Here is a 19,631-nt window from a genome sequence, read left to right on the forward strand (position 1 = left end):
AATTCTTAAACAGCTAGAAGAAGGTCATTCCCTTAGAAGGATTCTGCTGCACAGCTCAAAGGAGGAGAAAGGTGGTTTCCTGATCTCTGAGACTGTTCATCCCTTTCCTTTATTTGCAGTTAAAAGATAATCTAGAGCCATTCATAGCAGTGGATGTGGAACAGACAATATCGTCACTTCTTGTGCTGTTTTACAGAGTAGAAAGGGAAAACAATATACGTGCAACAGTTATGATTTATTCCATGCTTTAGTCTCATACACTCATTTAGTACTGGATGAGACGACCTTGGGAGGGCAGGGGAATTCTGCCTGGGAACTCAGAAGCTCCAGGCAGGGAATGTCTTGTAAAACTGAAAGCAAACAAAGAACCACCTTCTCCCTTATAGTTGTAGGTAAGGTTGCTTACGTAGGCTAAATAAAATCATGCAGCACGAAGTGTTTTGCCTGGTAACTGTAACTACTTTCACTGTTACAGTACTTACCGATTTTGAGTATATGTTTCACCGGGGGGTGGGGGGGAGAAAAGAAAAATACTTTTTCCATGTTAACTCCACTGCTCCAATAAGTAAAACATAAAATTGTACCGTAATATAGAAACTGAGTCAGCAAATAAGATACTGACTTGTTTTTATTTTCATTTTTATTACAAAATTATTAAAAAATAATCTGCTAACATTTAAAGTTTAATTTACAGACCTTCACAGCTCATCAGACTACCAAAAGGGGAATGAATGCAAAGAAGGTATGCAAGGCATTTTGTTCTCCATTATAAATAGTCAGAGCTCAGGAGCTTGCCATCAGGAGAATCAGCTTGGCCAGCAGCTCTGCCTCTGCCTCTCTGCAAGTGAATAAGTGGCAGAGGCTTCGTTAAGTCTCCTTTTCTTTATTTTTCAAAGCAATTCTAAGGGCAGCAAAGGACACACAAAGCGTACCATTCTTAAGAAAAAAAAAAAAAAGATCATTTTTATGTTAGCTGAAAAATCCAGCTCACTTGCATGGCTTTTTAATGTTCCAAGAACATAAGGAAAGAGAATTTTTAAAACCCTTATAATCTGTTAAAATTTCAGTTAAATCTAACAGCTTCATATGCAGAATTTTTAAGATGTTGAGACTGATCATTTACAATGTATTCAAAGAATTAATACCATATACAGAAAGATGGGATTGCTGACTGTTTTAAAAGTGTGAGTTTACACAGGATGTGGTCAGTCAACAATTCATTTGCCAATTAATATAAGCACTGATCCTTTTATTGCCTCTGAGGTAGACAGATAATAACATGTAGGAGGATACACTTCATAATTATTTCAGTTCAAAATCCACTGTTTTGCAAAACCCAATCTTCTTTAAGAAAACATCATTCAGAACTGTTTACTTCCATTGCCATTCTTTAAAAATAATACCAGTGCAACAGTGTAGCACTTAAGATGCTCAGATTTGATAGCTGCAGTGAGACTGCTTTAAAATATCTTTATTTTCTTGAGGTTTGAAAAAAGCAGAGATGGACTTACACGCTGACATCAGTATTTAAATATCTCAAGATCTTCAAAATAAAGGACCAGCTTGTACAAATGGAGATACCATTAAACAGATATCCTTTCACTTCACTAATTTTAACTGAAGTGCAATTGGTTTTATTCCTGTTACCTTCTGAGTGCACCATCAGTAATAAAAGCAAGTTCAAGAGTCTGCTGGGAAGGTGTGGGATTGCAGAATTCAGCTACAAGACCCAACTCAGTTTTCATTCTGCAGAAGAGTGAAATAATCAACGTGCTGAAACTTCAAAACCTCATTTCCCCAGCTGGTCCAGCCAGGCTGTAGGTTGCGAGCAAACAACTCCAAGCATTCCACATCTGGCTTGATAAACTCTGCCAGAACCGCTGTGCAAGAGAAAAAAAAAAGAAAAAAAAAGATGATAACAACCGTGACTAAGGTACAAATAACAATAGAAACAAAAATAAACAATGAACAAATAAACAAATGAAACCTCCCGTGTGCTGCTAGTGGGTGAAAACTGAATGTTTCATTAAAAAAGGGAAAGACAGCAAATTAATTTCAGGGGTTTCATCAAACAGCTGGACTATTTATAGTGAGAAGGTAATTTTAAATAAGTGCCCTTGAGATTCTGAACAATACTGTCAAGGCCTTCAATAGCCTTGATTTATTGGTTTTCATTTAGAGAAAGGGAATCAGGATTTATTTCAGCCTCTACATGGATGAGTTCTGAATTTTTCACTAATACCAACCAAACAGCTCTTAAAAACTCACTTAGCTCCTATAACATAGGGGCAATATTTCTAAAAATAAATAAAAGCTTTCCTTAATTAAGATCACTCTTTTCCTCCACATCTTAAAGGGGATAAAAGCATTTTTTTACATGACAACTGCTAAAAAGGTAAAATAAGAAACACCAGTTAGATAAGCATAGCACTAAAAGGGCTATAACAATGCAGGGACTTCTTTTTCCCCAATATCAGCTTGGCAAATGCAGAAATATTTATATAACTGTGTTCTTTCATTCAGTAACGTAAATCTCAAATTTATTCTACTGTTGGGCACTTTTACTGCTTAAATCCAAATAGTTAGATGCCTGCCACTAACACCCACCGATTACGACTGGTATTCTTGGAGTGATAGAAAAAGATCTTACGTTCCACCTGAAAAGTATTATTGCAAACACTTTATTGTTAAATGTGTTACTTGCCACACAAAGCCATTTAGCTTGTGGTTGGGACAAACAAACCACAACTAGGTTGTGGTTAACGAGGTTTCAGGAAATAGCTACAAAGATTTTATGTATAAAAATAGGTATGAGAAAAGCAAAGGCTTAAGGAGTACCCAAAAAAAACTGAGGCAGAAAGAGTGAAAAGCATACGTATACTAAAAATTACATGTTTTTTTGTTGTTGCTACTGAGGTCAAAAGAAGAAAAACTAAGAAACCATTTCCTTTTCCAAAGGATCAGTGCAGATCAGATCTGAATTTCTGTAACTTAAAATTACAGCTCATAAATCCAGCATTATGTTGCTTGACCCAGTCTCTTCAGATATGATCATTGCAGAAAGCAAAAATACATCCAATCACCATATATCAAAGTGGGAGAGGGAAAGCTTTTTTTTTGTGCAATCCAAGTTCTGACTTTTTGCATCAAGTTTGCCAGTCGCAGACTCCCTGTGTGAGACCACAGCTGATTTTGTCACAGATTGCTCCTGTTGCAGAAGTATGAGCATCCACTTCACTTACTAGTGAGTGTTAACCAACCCCAGATGCATTTCCTACCTACACGATCACCCCTTCCACAGCTTCAATCCATTCAAAACTTTTTGGTAAACATTTTGTAATGGGTGTTTCCAGACTTTCTTGTATTTTGGCATGGCTTAAAAATCTATCCTCCTTCCCCCAATCTATACCAAATGTCAAATGAATGTCTCAGATGGGTTATCATCAAGGCAGCTTTTAATCTAAAAAATACTGCTACCAGCAGAAATCTTATTCTAAAAACTGCTTCTTTTAGAGGCAAGCTAAAATGTTTAAACAAATCTAACATTTGCAGAGAAGAGTCCAGGAGGTTTAGAGGAAAATGTACATTCTGACAGAAAACGCTGCACTGAACATCGCTGTTTGGTGTCACGGGAGTTTATCTAATTAGACACCACTTATGTGTAGCTGCTTTTATACCATTTTGCAAACCCAACATATTAAAAAAATGTGGTAAAATTTATTGTTCTTTTTCAATGTTCTATTTAGTTAAGGATTTCTTGTGCGCAATTTACTGCTCACATGATTAGAGGAATGGAGCACCTCTCCTATGAGGACAGGCTGAGAGAGTTGGGGTTGTTCAGCCTGGAGAAGAAAAGGCTCCAGGGAGACCTTATTGTGGCCTTTCAAAGTTTTATATACTTCAAATACTTAAAATCTTACAAGAAAGATGGGGACAGACTTTTTAGCAGGGCCTGCTGTTATAAGACAAGGGGTGATGGTTTTAAACCAAAAGAGGGTAGATTCAGTCTAGATATAAGGAAGAAGTTTTTTACAGTGGAGGTGGTGAAACACTGGCACAGGTTGCCCAGAGAGGTTGTAGATGCCCCATCCCTGGACACATTCAAGGTCAGGTTGGACGGGGCTCTGGGTAACCAGACCTAGCTGAAGATGTCCCTGCTCACGGCAGGGGAGTTGGACTAGATGACCTTTAGAGGTCCCTTCCAACCCAAACCATTCTATGATTCCATTACTTTAACAAAGATCTTCCAAAAATCTATTCTCTTGATCATCTAAGAAAAACCACGTTGCAGGAGGCTGCAGTTTTTCCACAGAAAAGAAGGGAGAGACTGTGGAAAGCAAAGTTCCAAAGCTTTCAATAAGCTCTCTGTGAGCAGACCCTGACATCTGTAGGACATCTTTTTGACCCTAATGGGCATAAGATCGTGCACAGCTTACAGCAGAGTCAGGCTTTATATGGCTTCCCCCACTCCATATAAAAACAAAATAGAACCATTTTATGCCTTATATAGGCTTCTAAGTAGAGGAAGCAATTGTTTAGGTGACAAAATTTCATTAAGAGCACATTAGTGTTGTTGACATTCATTCTTAAAATGCATAAATTAAAAGTACCATCACAGCACTAAGTCCAGTAATCAAAAGCAGTTTTACTAAGCACCAAAAACTTCCATGCCTAAAAACAATTTTAGAAGCAGACTTAGGAAATTCAACCAACCTCGAAGATTGGTTTGAAGGAAAGCAAAAAAGAGATAGCCAAAAAATAAGTCAGTTCAGCAGAAGCAGGAAGCTTGTGCCAATCTTTGGATTGATTTGGTTATAGAATTTAAAAAGGAAGTCCCAGGAATCTTCCCCTCGACTGCTGCCAGAGAGAGGGTCTTTTCTAAAGTCAGAAGGTTTTTTAAAAAACAGATTACATATAATTCAAGATCACATTATAGTATGATTTTTCATTGCTAGGTTGTAGGTATTTACATAATCACATCAGGCAGTAACTTGCACTGCAATGAAAATAACCATATCAAGAGGGCAATAATGTGGCTGTATCTTATTGGCATAAAATCTCATTACACAGGTTTCCTTAAAATAGGAAGAGTCAGTGTTCAGGTTACGAATTATAGCTTCTTTGCTAGGCTTTTATATCACCAGAAGGCTACTCTAACACACATGGATCTGACTTGCAGCCCTTAAGCAAACTCTAGAATTTTTTCCTCTGAAAACAGGTTAGAGGATCTACATCAGTAGAAGGATTAAATATTAAGTTTTTCTACCATAGCAACAGATTTAAATAAAAAAAGAAAAACCACACAATTACTTCTATCCACCTACAGATACCACTGACAATAAACAGCTTGCAGGTGTCATGAACACTATGACAGCAACTCAGGCACCTATCCTTGGGCACCTACACACAAAGCTAGCACAAAGCCAGCTGGTAGATGTAACACTGGTCTTCCAGAAAACCCACTTCCTTCTGAAGCGTGATCTGGCGGTCAGGCAGGATACCTGCCACACCTGCCTACTCCTAATCCCAAATATGTATTGAAGATGCATGCTGCTAAAAATGTTTAAATAAGGAATGCTTCAATAAGGAAAAGAAGGGATCATTTTCAAAACAAGCAACAGTTTCCCCTTATCTTTTGAACTTCCATCACCTAAAAAGCAAGTTCTGCACGGCAAATTGGATACATAAAGTGAAAATGACTGTCAGCTTTTCACGATCTGATTTGTGAGCCACACAAAGCACACGACTGAACTCATTTCGCAGTAATCCTTCAAAAGAGTTTGCAATGTAGAGGTCCTTACTGCCCAGTTTGTCTAATCCCTGAAGAGAGTAGGGCTAGAAAACGACCTGAAACTAAGCACAAAAATGGCTTTACATCTCTGCATCCTTCCTGAGCTTCAAGTTAACCCTAGATGTTGATGGACCTATCAATTAGTCTAACAGTAAGGACTCGCAAGGTGCATAAGGAAACAAAAGGTATTTACTTCTTACTTCCAAGAACACTTTTATAACATGGCCTAACAAGCCAGGGTTGCTACAGGAGGGAGTTCCCAAGATATCCCATTGCACTCTTCTGCTGGAGATATGCAAAGTGGCTAGAACATAGCCAAGAATTAATTCCAATGGTTTTAGGAATATTCCTATATGACAATATTATTTTCTAACAATAAATGTACATACTTAAAAACTGGAGGGGAGATGACTACAAGAAGAAGACTCTATAAAACAGGAAAAGGAAAGGGGGTGTTTGAAATTCTACATTACTTCACATCAATCATTTGTGTAACAGAATACCTTCTATGCCTTCTAAGAGCAACGCTGAATTGAATTAGGAAGAAACCCTGCTGTTATTTGAAGCAAAACCAGAAGTAATAAAATTTCATTTTAACGCATTTGCATAAAGAAGCTTAAGTACATTTACAATGACGTATTAAAGCTCTAAGCAGTGAACACAGCACATGCATCACCAAAAACCCCTACGGTCGCAATTTCATGGTTAAATGCACTGTAGGAACCCAAACATCTCTTTTTGATGGCTTACTTTAATTTACATCTTTCTCTTTCCCCAGAGAGATAAACTGTTACAATCAGTCATTAAGTGGCTACATATGTACCAACATACAGCCTTTATAGTAGTAATAAGAAATAAAGTACCAGACAGCATCAGTAAATACTAATATTTTTGGCTTTGTTACTACTTAAACAAAGCATAAAGAATGCGTGTGACTCATCAGGTGTCCTTCTGCCCCATTGCCAAATCTCTGCTTCTGTTCAAATTTCTTCTGAATCACTCTAGGATGTAGCTCAGCTGCTCTCTATTGGCCACTTGAGAATACTGTCCGGTCATGGAAGTGATACCCTTTTACAACACTGAAGTCAAAGCATCAGCAGTTAGCTTTTGTCTTATGGTCTACCTTTTCATACCATAAACATGGAGCTGAATGGAGCTGCCAAAACTGTAGGATACAAGTGGATTTTTATAAAAACCTTGTAAATCACTGATATTGCTCAACAGAAATTCATTCTTCAAACAGAAACATAAATGGTGAACAATGGTATCAAATGCCAGCATTCAAGACTCAAGAAATATATAAATTAGCATCGACAATTTATTTCAAAAACCATTCAGGATCATAATTTTTAAAGGATTCCCCAGTACGGTTTCTAGATTCTGCCCTACAAAAGATTGTTCTGAGGACCATTCTGGCACTAGAATTCTCTGTAATACTTATAAACCTCTGTTTTGCACCCCTGGATACCTCACAAGTTTACTGCTTGTGTCCGAGTGTGCTGCTAAGCACTGGTCTTCTGAAAAGGCTCTAGGTGGCTGCCTCAGATCACTACCCTACCATTCACTCGCTTAAATCAACACACGTACTTCCTGCTGTAGCCCTAATTCTTAAAGACATGGCTTCAGAACTGCAAAAAGATCCTCCTAGAATTGCCTTTTTTTACTTTTAGCTAACCAAAATATGTGCCTTCTTACTAGTTTTTCAATAGGTATATATGTATTTTTTTATTTAATAAATACAAGCCCAAAATACAAATTTTAGAACCTCCCTGAACATGTAACAACTGTCCAGATCAGCTTCCTAACCGAAGTTGTTCTATTCCTTGGGAATAGAAAAAGGAAAGCATGCCAGTGAAGCAAACTGTGATGCCTCTCCTCTCCAAGAACATTATGCATTTCTTCTACCTGCCTTTTCTGATGTGATTACATAGTGCCACGTGCACCTGGAATACTTGCAGATTCATCATGAGCTTTCCCCTTGAGGGACGATGAAACCATATGTTTCTTACCATAGCGTTGTAAAGTGCTCAGATGCTATAATGATGAAACAAGTACCATTTTCTATAGATGAAATTAGTCAGAGTGCTCCAGAACAATGTACTAATGGTAACATCACCCAGAAATCTTCAAATCCTTTGGACTAAACTCTGAAAAGTTAAATTCATACCCACGCTAACTGGCTGGCTGGTGTTACTGCATCAGTTCTAGTAAATTAAATGCAGCTCCTCAGAAATAAGCTGGGCACGTCTTATTTGCTGCCTATTGTTAAACAGTTTTAAAATAATTGGGTTTTTATTTAAACGCACAACTGTACTGCAGGTATATGAACAACTCAGGCAGAAATAAAATTATTTCTTTCAGGATGACATTGGCAGTGATAGGTTAGCATTTGGACTCAAGGATCTTAAGGGTCTTTTCCAACCTTAACGATTCTATGATTCTATAATAAAGAAAGAGGTTTCTGCTTTTATTAACTAAGTGTAAGATATCCTATTTTTTATATTCCCAAAGTTCCCCAACACCACAAGGTACTTTAGGTCATTTGGCATAACTACCTACTGTAAACTGTTCCTGCAGCATTTAAAAACAAATTTTAAAAATGTAGCTTTTTTCTTTACGCGTCTACCCAAAATATTCACACAATCATGCTTGAAGTTCTACTTTCATATTCATTTTTAGAGATCAAGACTGAGGCATCTGACAACATTGTTAGAAACGCTGAAGAACCACAAGTCCTATTAAGCAGAATTGTTTGGCATATGGGAAACCAAGGCACTTCATATATAAAGGTATCTCATTCTAGGTACATCATTTCAGATATCCAAGTCCAATGCCCTACAGAAACATTATGCAACAAAACAAAACGTACCAGTAAGAGGAGGTTTATGTGAGTGCAGACTGCAAGGTATGCTGACAATTAACTTATGTTCTGGAATTGGAAGTACATCTTCAGATTTCCTGTCGTATAAATCAGAAGAAAAGAGGCATGAGAATGAATACCACCAAATGTGATGCTGCAGCTCTCACAGAGCTCCTTCAGATGGGAGCTAACACAAAATGTTCATTCACAGTCAAACTTCAGATAAGTCTAAGGGAAGTTAAATGTCATTCACCCATAATACGTGAAAGGACAGTTTACGAAATCACTGAGGCTTTAGACAAAATGTGGTTAACAACAGCCATACAAAGCCTTTGAAAACAAACAACATAATCCTGTATGTTTTCATGTGTAGAAAAACACCAGCATCCCCAAAATGGCATCAGCCTGTGCCAGGGACACATGGTCCAAGAGAACTTGCCAGCAAAGGAAGCCCTCCCTGTCCACGAGGCTTTTATCTGAGCCAGTTCCCCAACACCGATGTAAGGAACAAAGGTCTCCACCCGTGAACCTCACTAGAGCACTCCCTCGTCCCAAAGCTAATAAAGCTATTTTTAGGTCCACAATCAGACACAAGATGATGCTAAGAGAAGATTTTGCATTATATTGTACTATGAACAAGTGATACATACAAAGAGAATCCTAGCAGCCTCAAAAAAGACATTTACTATAAATATCTTGGCATACCTTAATGTTTCCTTTACATCTTCTTGAACTCTCCCCAGCACAAGAACTTCATAGGGCTTTTTGTGTAAAGAATCCAACGGCAATATAAATTCTCCAGCTCTAGTAATCTGACACAAAGGAGTTAACAGTACACAGTAGAAGATTTTCATATCATATTTTTGAGACATTTTCTTTGATAATAAGATACTGTCAATACCATACCTTTCAAATACGAAAGCACATAAAAGTAAATAGACAAATTACAAGAATATGAAGTGTCATAGTGAAAGCCCTTTCAGTCTCCAACAAAGCAACAAAAAAAATGAGAACTTACTTTTACCCAGTGCCACTCAGCAAGTGCTTTCACAGACCAATGCGGATAAAGTTCATCCTTAACAAACCGTAAGTGCTTCTGTCTATTAGTCACCCACGTGACTACAAGACAATTTGGAGCAGCTAGTGCTGGTACAGGAATCTGCTTGATTTGCCATGAAGACAAGTGGCTGTATCTATACAGCAACACAGTGAGAATGCAAGTTAGCATATACCAAATACAAAAATTGCAAAGCAACACAAATGGATAAAGAAATTACACAGCCAAGATGTTTCAAGAATTGCCTCCTGACAAGTCATAAAAATAGATCAAGACTGACACCCAGTGGCCAAATCTGATGGAGTCTGATATAAAATTATTGGTGTATGTACTGAAGTTTTACTGAGCAGAAACTTTAACTACATATTTCTACTATTCCCCCAAACAAAGTATTATAAGTTGTGATTCTGAAGAAGTCTAAAAGCCCACATGATGCTATTCTATACTACCCGTGAGTCACAATTTGTGGAACCTACACGTTCCAGCATCGGAAACATTGGCATGCTGCCTACTGGAATTGGCAGCCACCGCCTGCGTACCTGGGATCCCTATACAACGCAGCACTGAGAACAACAGGGAGAAACAGGTAACAAGGATAAAATCCAAAATACCTCCTCGACTGGACTGCCCAGAGAAATCAAGATTCACAACCCAGATGTGAAATGCTTAACAAGGATTAGCCATCAACAAGGTAACTAACAGCAGTGATAACTCTTCCAACTTTTGCCTTTATTTTGTGCTGGCTAATTCATGCTTGTGAATAACTAAAATTTCTTTTTTTTTTGAGTAGACATTATTCTAGAAAGTTGTAAGGCCATATTTCCTGACTGCCCTTCTTTCACATGGATGCAATTCTATGGTAATCAAGAGAGCTCCACTGTCATAAGCCTGATGTTACTCAGTGGAGAAGGAAGCCCATAAAATTTTAAGTTAACCACTTGATAAACTACAGTACTCTGAAAGTTCCTATTGCACTTGAGGATTTTACTGCTGCATTATCACTTTCTCTCTTCTACCCATCACACTGAAGCCCAAACTACAGCACACATGAAAAAAAAAAAATTTAAAAACTAGAACTTCTGAATTAGACCTCAGTCCTGGAAATACTTACACATTTATCTCGCTTTATGCCCACTAAAGCAACCCTATTAATTTCAAATGAGTATCTGCATGATCTGGAGCTTACAAAACAGGCCTTCCTTATAAATCTCAAGGATTAACATTCTCTCACCAGTTAGGTAATTTAAGATCTACCCTTGCAAATATTTTGTATGCAAAGTATCCAAAGCATTTCAGTGAAACCCCCAAGACATTTCATAGATTTGAAGGTAGGCATGAGCCAAGACACTTGCTAGTTTAAGCTACAGTTTCACAGTTATATTGGTCTTGGATTGCACCGGTATATTAAAACGTTAATTACCCTTCGGAAACCAAGACAACAAAGTTCATTTGATTTTACTATAAAATTTACCTGTTACTCCTTTTAACGGACTTGTTGTCCCATGGTGGATCAATCACAATTACATCATACTTTTTCTTGTCTGGGAAGTGAAATTACAAAAAAAAAAAAAGCCAATAAATTCCTTTTAAAATAAATCTACTGATTTATTTTAAACTGATAAAGGCTTAGCTACCAACCTACAAACATTTAAAGAGCCAACCACGCAGCAAAACCACAGCTTTCTTCTGTTCTTTCCAAATAAGAAGTTAAAAGGCTTCTAGCATGCTTGTTTTAATTCAGATAATCATATACTTCAGGGATTTTTAGGCTGCTTACCAAAGGAAGGGACATAAATGTGATCTGTGTCAGAGCCCTCCACAAAATTTTTAACATCTTGGGGACTTTCAGAAAAAAACCTGATAGCAGAGCGCAAGTCTCAAAGATGAAAATTTCTCCAAGTTTCCTAACAGAAGCTATGTAATAAGGCACCCAGCCGAGTGAACGGCTGCAGCCCTGAACACAAGATCCCTGTCCATCTGATCCTTCAGCAGGCCAGTTGAGACACAGAGCTCCAAACCAGCCCTGGAAAACTCTGTTTTGCACCACTGGAGGTGAAGAGAGACAGAGAGCTAGACCCAGTGTATGAAATGGAAATTAATGGACAAGATGAAGGAGACCGAAAGAGTCTTCATGGAAGAAGCTGGGTTTGCTTTAGCTGGAGGAGAGAAAATACAGGACACATCCATGAAAAAACAGGACTCTCCAATTTTATTTTTTTCCACAGAACTTATTTGTTCCTCCATTGAGTGTGATGCTAATTGTTTAAACAGCTAGTAAGAATAACAGCTTCACTCTTAACGTCCATTCAATGTGCTTCCTACATCTTATTCCTTTATTAATATTGGAGGTGTTACACTGACAGTGGGCTGACCAGCAAGAAAGACTTCTTTTTTCTTCTTCCCTTTCACTTGCCAAATAGTAATTAAAATGAACAGTAGACTTTCACAAAAAAAAAAAAAAAAAAAAGAAAAATCTAAGTCATGGCATTATATTAACATTTACTGTTGGTTACTTCAAAAGCATTCTCTCAAATTTCTTGGACTGCTCTCTGACCTCTGGGAGAATCCAAACTTGCTATATGCACAGCTGTGCATAATGATAGTACAGTAGCACAGTAATAGTGATCTTCCTTCTTTCATACAGCTGAAAGCAATTAGCTGGCTAAATTCTGGACTTCAAATATAAAATTATTATTTCAATAATAAGATTCCACCTCCTGCATGTCTTCTTAATTAAAAAAAAATCAGTGAAAGCATCTAAATTGCATATTAGAAGGAAGGAAACATATGTAACTAACTAAGAAATCCAAAATTATTGATTAGAGGGTAGAGCAGTAATCCCCAGCTCTTGCTCACAGGAAACAACTTTCCTATAAGAATGTCTAATGAAGCTTAGATGCTAATAATAATAAAGGTCAAATTGAAAGTTAATGGAATGGTGAAGTACAGTGAAGACTACCACATGTTGTCAGCTTAAAGCTTTCTGCATGGCCCATTAAGGCTGGGGATACCGGCTTGGATAGCTTTTGATTTACTTTTACAGAGGAGTTATTAACTCTAAAATCCCACCACTTCCCTATCACTGATTTTGGCTTAAGCCAGCACTCTCAGCTGTGAAATGTAGCAGCTGATAACCAAGTCAGCTCATGTTTGCTACTCATGGTCTTGCTGAAGTGGTGTTCACCTCCAGCTGGGTCCAGCAGCCTCTCACATTGTTACCTTATCTGAGGGATGCTGGAGTTGGTTTCACAATCAGTTTATGACAATCTAAATAGACCCTGCTGCTAAACAGGATGAATCTGTAAGGGAACCCTTGCTTTAAGGTGCATAATCCCATCCCTCTCCCACGATCTAATCTAGCTAAAAACCAAGACAGCAGGAACACCACCCCAGCAGCAGCATGGATTTGTCTATATTAAAGCCTCATCCTATGGAATAGGGACCCAGCAGCACATCTAGTCCCAATTAATGCATTTACATGACTTCTATACTGACAGCGGCTCATGACACGCTTACAAATTGCCGTATTTTGGCCTTCATGTAAAATGCTGTGGCTGAGACTTTTAAAGGAGCCTCCTGGAGACAGATAATCCCCCCATGACATGAGCTCCTAATCACTCAAGAATCCTTTGAAAACCCTCACCTATTTGCACAAAGTTAGAAATACCACTTTGAAAGCTTGCAGCAGCATTTCCTACCAGTGTGATGCTGTACATTAAAATCCATTCATTGAGTCCTCAGTCATCCTGACATTAACTGGCCTTCTCATGTAGGAGGGAAGTGGTAAATTCTAATGCCTAAAGATACTTACAGTTCAGCAGGGGATGTAAACATGAAATATCAGATAAAAGGAAACTGCTTTTTGGTGGCACCAAGTATTTCTGCCCCATTAACACAACGATCTTTGCACAGTCTGAGCTGTTTTCTGTAACACACGAAAGCAGATCATGCTCTGGAATGGAGGTTTCATCATCTAGCACATGTATAGCTTGATGGTCACTTTCATTCACAGCTGGAAACTGCTTTGCCATTTCACATAATTCAGCCAACCCACAGCCTATGTGTCCAGGAACAACATTCTTCCTGCAACTGAGTTCTGCAGTAGTGCGGTGAAGAAAACCACTTTTCAGGCCTTCTTGAACTAAATGCAAAGTGCCTTCCCAAATGAGCTTCCTGACCTGTATGGTCATAAAGAAACAAGGGAAAAGAAATGATCTTTCAAGTATCTACTTGATCACAGAATGCAACGGAAATCAAAACATTTTCAATCTGCAGAGTGGGAAAAGGATCCTTGCCAAATACTGAGATCATTTACTCAAAAGCTACAAAGGCATGATAATGAGGCCATGCTAACTTTTGTTGTTGTTTTTTTTGGTAAAGTGACAACAATTAGAAGCCTAGAGAAAGAAAGAGTGACTGACTACTGAATAAAACATTTCACAGACAACAGAGGTGGAATATTATTGTTCCAAACAAACACAAATATCAAAGAAATAATTTAAGTTAAAATTCTAATCTAATTTCAAGCTACTGTGTCCATAAACATTTTTGTTTGAGATGTATACTGGGATCTAAAAATCAGTATTTTTCCACATTTTAATTAATTTTGAAAAACAATAGTTTATGCATTTTAAAAGTAATATGGAAGTACAAAAAGGAAATAAAATTATTAGAATTTGGTTTTGCATCTTTTCTAAGTGACACACCTCTCAAATAATCCGCCAGTGAGTCCAGAAAGACAAGACCCTTCAATCTATATACACTCTCAGTCATTTCAGCACCCTCCCTTTGCAAAATTTAGAGACCTAGTTTATTCCCAAATCACTGAGCCTGTATGAGTTTTAATTATCAATGGGACATTTTTGTTCATTTAGACTAGCAATACTGCCAGTTACAGTTGTATTATCGAAGGTTTCAAATACATATTATGGCTTCTAAAGCTCCTGGTTACAGAATCCTCAATGCTACAAGATATTTTTACAAAATACTCTTTATAACCATTTCCAAATTTGGGGGGGAGGGAGGGGGAGATTTTTTCAAAATCATTTTTTTAATATCACCACCATCTAGATATCTGAAGGGACAGAATCATCATTTTTTAGTACCTACATCTGTGATAGCAAAAGTTTGCACTACTTTAACAGAATTACTAGATGCATTCTTAGAAATGCTACATGTTGTACAGCTGAATTAATGCAGATGACTCTTCTTCTTATATCCACACGTTAATTCAGAGGTGAACAAAGCCTCTTATTATCAATTAATTTAAACATTAGTTTTAACAAATGGCTGCTGACGGAATATAGCGGTTTTTTTGTACTGTCCTCTGTGTTGACTCTGACTGAAATGCATAAATGGATTCAATGCCTGCTTTCATTGGCAGACACAAATTTAGGGGTTTTTTTTTTGGAAAATGATTCTAAAGATATCAATAAGTGCCAAAATAATCTGAACTGACTTGCAGAGCTACAGTGTTTAACACTACAAATACAGTAAAAACAATACATTCTAATCTGTGAATGGTATCACAGGCTAGCTGCAACCACATATTTTTCAAAACTGTCTTTTTTGCATATTCACCAAAAACCATTTGAAGCTACACAGGCCTCCACAACATCCAACTTCTTCTCTTCATTTCTTCCCTTATTCCTTTTGTTGAATGACTTTACTTTAGCTGAAAGGTTTTCATACTCAAAAATCTTCATTTCATGGAGCAGATCATCTTGAATGCCATTACACAGCACATGCGGGACAACCAGGGGATCGGGCTCAGCCAGCATGGGTTTATGAAAGGGAGGTCCTGCTTCACCAACCTGGTCTCCTTCTATGACAAGGTGACCCACTTAGTGGATGAGGGGAAGGCTGTGGACATTGTCTGCTTGGACTTTAGTAAGGCCTTTGACACCATCTCCCACATCATTCTCCTGGAGAAGCTGGCTGCTCACGGCTTGGACAAGTGCACTCTGCGCTGGGTTAAAAACTGGCTGGACGGCCGAGCCCAGAGAGTGGTGGTGAATGGAGTCAAACCCAGTTGGCGGCCAGTCACGAGTGGTGTTCCCCAGGGCTCAGTGTTGGGGCTGGTCCTGTTCAATATCTTCATTGATGATCTGGATGAGGGGATTGAGTGCACCCTCAGTAAGTTTGCAGATGACACCAAGCTGGGTGGAAGTGTCAATCTGCTGGAGGGGAGGAAGGCCCTACAGAGGGACCTGGACAGGCTGGATCAATGGACTGGAGCCAACGGTATGAGATTCAACAAGGCCAAGTGCCAGGTCCTGCTCTTTGATCACAACCACCCCATGCAACACTACAGGCTTGGGGAAGAGTGGCTGGAAAGCTGCCCAGCAGAGAAGGACCTGGGGGTGTTGGTTGACAGTCGCCTGAACATGAGCCAGCAGTGTGCCCAGGTGGCCAAGAAGGCCAACAGCATCCTGGCTTGTATCAGGAACAGTGTGGCCAGCAGGAATAGGGAAGTGATCGTGCCCCTGTACTCGGCACTGGTGAGGCTGCACGTTGAATACTGTGTTCAGTCTGGGGCCCCTCACTACAAGAAGGACATCCAGGTGCTGGAGTGTGTCCAGAGAAGGGCAACGAGGCTGATGAAGGGTCTAGAGCGCAAGTCTTATGAGGAGTGGCTGAGGGAACTGGGGTTGTTTAGCCTGGAGAAGAGGAGCCTGACAGGAGACCTTCTTGCTCTCTACAACTACCTGAAAGGTGGTTGTAGTGAGGCAGGGGTCAGACTCCTCTCCCAAGTAACAAGCGATAGGACAAGAGGAAATGGCCTCAAGCTGCGCCAGGGGAAGTTTAAGTTGGACATTAGGAAAAACTTCTTCACCGAAAGGGCTGTCAAACATTGGAACAGGCTGCCCAGGGAGGTGGTTGAGTCTCCATCCCTGGAGGTATTTAAAAGAAGGGTAGATGTGGTGCCTGAGGATATGGTTTAGTGGTGGACTTGGCAGTGATAGGTTAGCAGTTGGACTCAATGATCTACAGGGTCTTTTCCAACCTTAACGATTCTATTATTCTATGATTCTATGACCTTGACCTTCAACGTTCTCACCTTTAAGGTGATTCTGCACATGCATAGCTTATTCACAACAATAATTACAGGACCTCTACACTGTATCATAGCAAACTGTACATGTTTACTGCAAAATTGTTGCCATGCAAGAGAAGAAAAATTTAGTCTTTTAAATATAGCCCAAGAGGAAGAGAATTAAACAAAAAGCCCAGTATGACTAACACCTTTGTCAGAGGAAAGAAAGCAAGTGCAGGTCCTAGTTCAGGTTAACATCACTATTTAGGAAAGCAGTAAGAATACATCAAACATTAACCACAGATTACATTTCTAGGATTTACTAACATGCTTCAGTGAAATTCAGTTGTGACTTCACCAATACATTGCTGACGTGAGCCGAAATAGAGACTTGAATTCTAATTCATTCATGATGCTTTAGTATGACAACGTAAAATGTGAGAGGGAATAATTCATTCTCATTAGGCAAAGCGAGACATCTTGAAGTACATTTGTTCAGGGAAGCTTTGAATAACTTCAGCACAGCTAAAGATGAATTGATCTTCAGAACAGGTTACGCTGTTTATTTCAGTCATTTCCTGTTCAACTCAGTCACTTCCTGTTCAACTAATGTTCAACTCATGACTATATAATGCTCAGTTATCCATAACAGTAAAAGATATTTTGTGAATGCAGCTTGCAGCTCTTTGAAATGTCTCAGCTGTAGTTTCATGCCTAGTTTCACCTATATCTACACAGAAGATATTCTCTGTATGCACTTACTCATTTAAGGACTGGAGAGATGACCTCCCTGTTAGTGGAACAAGCTACAAGAACAGAACCTGTCTGCAACCATGACTTGCCCTCTGCACATGCCCAAAGTCAGGCATCACATACTCACAAAGTATACTTTTGTTCAGGCCTACCTTTGAATGGTATTCTAAAGCATCCAGTTCACCTTGGTTGAATACGCATTTCCTTTTACGTTTCTGCAGAATGAGCAAATGGGGGGGGGGGAATCCATATTACTCCATGACAAAAGGAAAAAACAGTCAAACATACCTGAATTACAAATGAACTCTTTCAAAAGCAAAAGAAACTTCAATCTCTTTCTTTTTCTATCACAAGCATAAGTCCAATAAGCAAAACGATCTCAAAATACTTAGGCTGCTGTAGGCATTCTCGAGGCACATCGATTCAAAGCTGTGTCGTGTTACTCACGGCATTGGGATCGGAAGGTACCTAGTGCGTGCCACAGCTCCCAAGTGCAGTTTATCAGTAACAGGAGAAAATTAACTAGTTCTTCACAATTACATCTGTTTGTTTAGATGAGCGACTGGGGTTATTTTTTTTTTTGTCCATAAGGAATAGTACTGAACAATCTAGATACTGAAAATAAATTCATACTGTCCTTCCCTCCCTGTTAATCTGCACAATCTTGACGGCTACCAGTTTTAGCTCAAGTGCCTGACCACAACCAACATCAGGTTTTGTGAGCAACCCGCTGTTTTTGAGTCGCAGGATGCACATTACTGACATAGGACGCAAGAATATCCTTACGAGTGCTTACATTTTCCATGCATCTTGAGATCTATTGTGGAAGACTTCCTGCTCTCCTACATAACTTCAGGAAACTGAAATGTGCAAGACATTTTTAATGGTATATTATTTACCAGGGGATTGCCGTAGTTTACTGTAATACAGAGAGCATACCTTCCTAGCACTGGCAACGGAATCTCCGACACCACTCGTGGTTCCTTCTTGGTGTTCCTCTCTGTTGCTGTTGGCCTTTACTTCTGTGAGAATCACCTCAGGGCATCCCTGCCACAGCTGCTCCTCAGGAGCTGCAGCTATATGGGGCTTAGAAATGTCAAAGAACTCCTCTCGAAACATATATCTAATTTTTTCTGTTTTACCTTCTGTTTCTATTGCATCTCCACGACTAGGAGTAGGACCATCTCTTGGTGAGGATGTGGCAGGAAAGGTAGAAGTAGCATGATAATGTTCAGTAGAAGCATCAGAAGCATTGAGAGTGACGTTACCACGGTATGCAAAGGAGTGACAGATCTCATAGCCACACTGGTTGATGAAAGACAGATGATCCACAAGCCACCCCGCCGTCAGCCGATGTACCACAGACATCACAGTTCCCCTTTTCACGAAGGAAAATCAACTCCTTGAAGCTGTAGCCGGTAATCGTACACACTTCCTGAAGCAAACTTCTCCTGTGGGAATTTTTTTTAAGAGTTCACTTTTCAGAATTATCACTGTTTAATAAAGCAGCACTTATCTTCTGACAGAGATTTCCACGTGCACACAGGATACACTGCAGAAACTTCTGACTTCAGCCGTTTTCCTCGTTGTGACCTGCTTCATTCCGATTTCACTTTTTTTATAGCAAGCAAGGTCTAAATAACTTTCTATAATTTTATAAAGTGTATATTTTATCTAAGATTACTTTTTTAGCCAGTTAGAAAACAGCATTATGATACACAGCAACTACATAAATCAAGACTTTACAGGGCAGCGCTCAGGAGCAGTAAGAGCAGTACCGGGTCAGTCGCGGCCCCGCGCCCGCAGGAACACCGGGCCCGGAAGCTCAGGGGTTTCCTCGGAACCACCCCTCGGCCGTGTCCCCTCGCCACTCGGCGGCAGGAGGGGCCCGACGGCGCAGCACCCCCCGCACCGAGCAGGGGAGGAGCTGCCGAAGCCCGTGCGGAGGCTCGGCACGGCGGCTCCGAGCAGTTACTGCGGGTGGATAGGGAGGGAGCGGCCCGCCGCCCCGGGCCCTGCCACAGCCCAACGGCACCCGGCAGGCTTACCGCCACCGCTCCGCCCCCCGCCGCCATCTTGCCGTACGGCCGCCACCTCCTCTCCAGAGTGCTTTTGGGGGAATCTGCCGGTTTGC

The 19,631-nt window shown here is 39.6% G+C and overlaps 1 protein-coding gene across 1 annotated transcript; it reads right to left on the minus strand.

The window, feature by feature from the left end:
- Positions 1–610: 610 nt before the first annotated feature.
- METTL4 (methyltransferase 4, N6-adenosine) lies at positions 611–19,606 on the minus strand. The gene is made up of 8 exons (XM_064442924.1): positions 18,437–19,606; positions 17,650–17,712; positions 13,520–13,886; positions 11,180–11,249; positions 9,670–9,844; positions 9,357–9,463; positions 8,661–8,749; positions 611–1,880 (listed from the first exon to the last, which is right to left on the minus strand). The coding sequence occupies exons 1-8, from the start codon at positions 18,863–18,865 to the stop codon at positions 1,735–1,737; spliced, it is 1,446 nt and encodes a 481-aa protein (XP_064298994.1). The 5' UTR covers positions 18,866–19,606; the 3' UTR covers positions 611–1,734.
- Positions 19,607–19,631: the final 25 nt, after the last annotated feature.

This window comes from Phalacrocorax carbo, chromosome 2 (genome assembly GCF_963921805.1).
Source record: "Phalacrocorax carbo chromosome 2, bPhaCar2.1, whole genome shotgun sequence".
In the NCBI taxonomy this organism is placed as follows: Eukaryota; Metazoa; Chordata; class Aves; order Suliformes; family Phalacrocoracidae; genus Phalacrocorax; species Phalacrocorax carbo.

Excerpts from the sequence above, each read along its gene's own strand:
- METTL4 (XM_064442924.1), bottom strand. The coding sequence starts at position 18,865 with ATGTCTGTGGTACATCGGCTGACGGCGGGGTGGCTTGTGGATCATCTG. Across the intron at positions 9,464-9,669 it reads CTGAGTGGCACTGGGTAAAA|ATTACTAGAGCTGGAGAATT; the intron begins GTAAGTTCTCAT and ends CCTTTGTGTCAG. Across the intron at positions 1,881-8,660 it reads ACATAAACCTCCTCTTACTG|CGGTTCTGGCAGAGTTTATC; the intron begins GTACGTTTTGTT and ends TCTCTTGCACAG.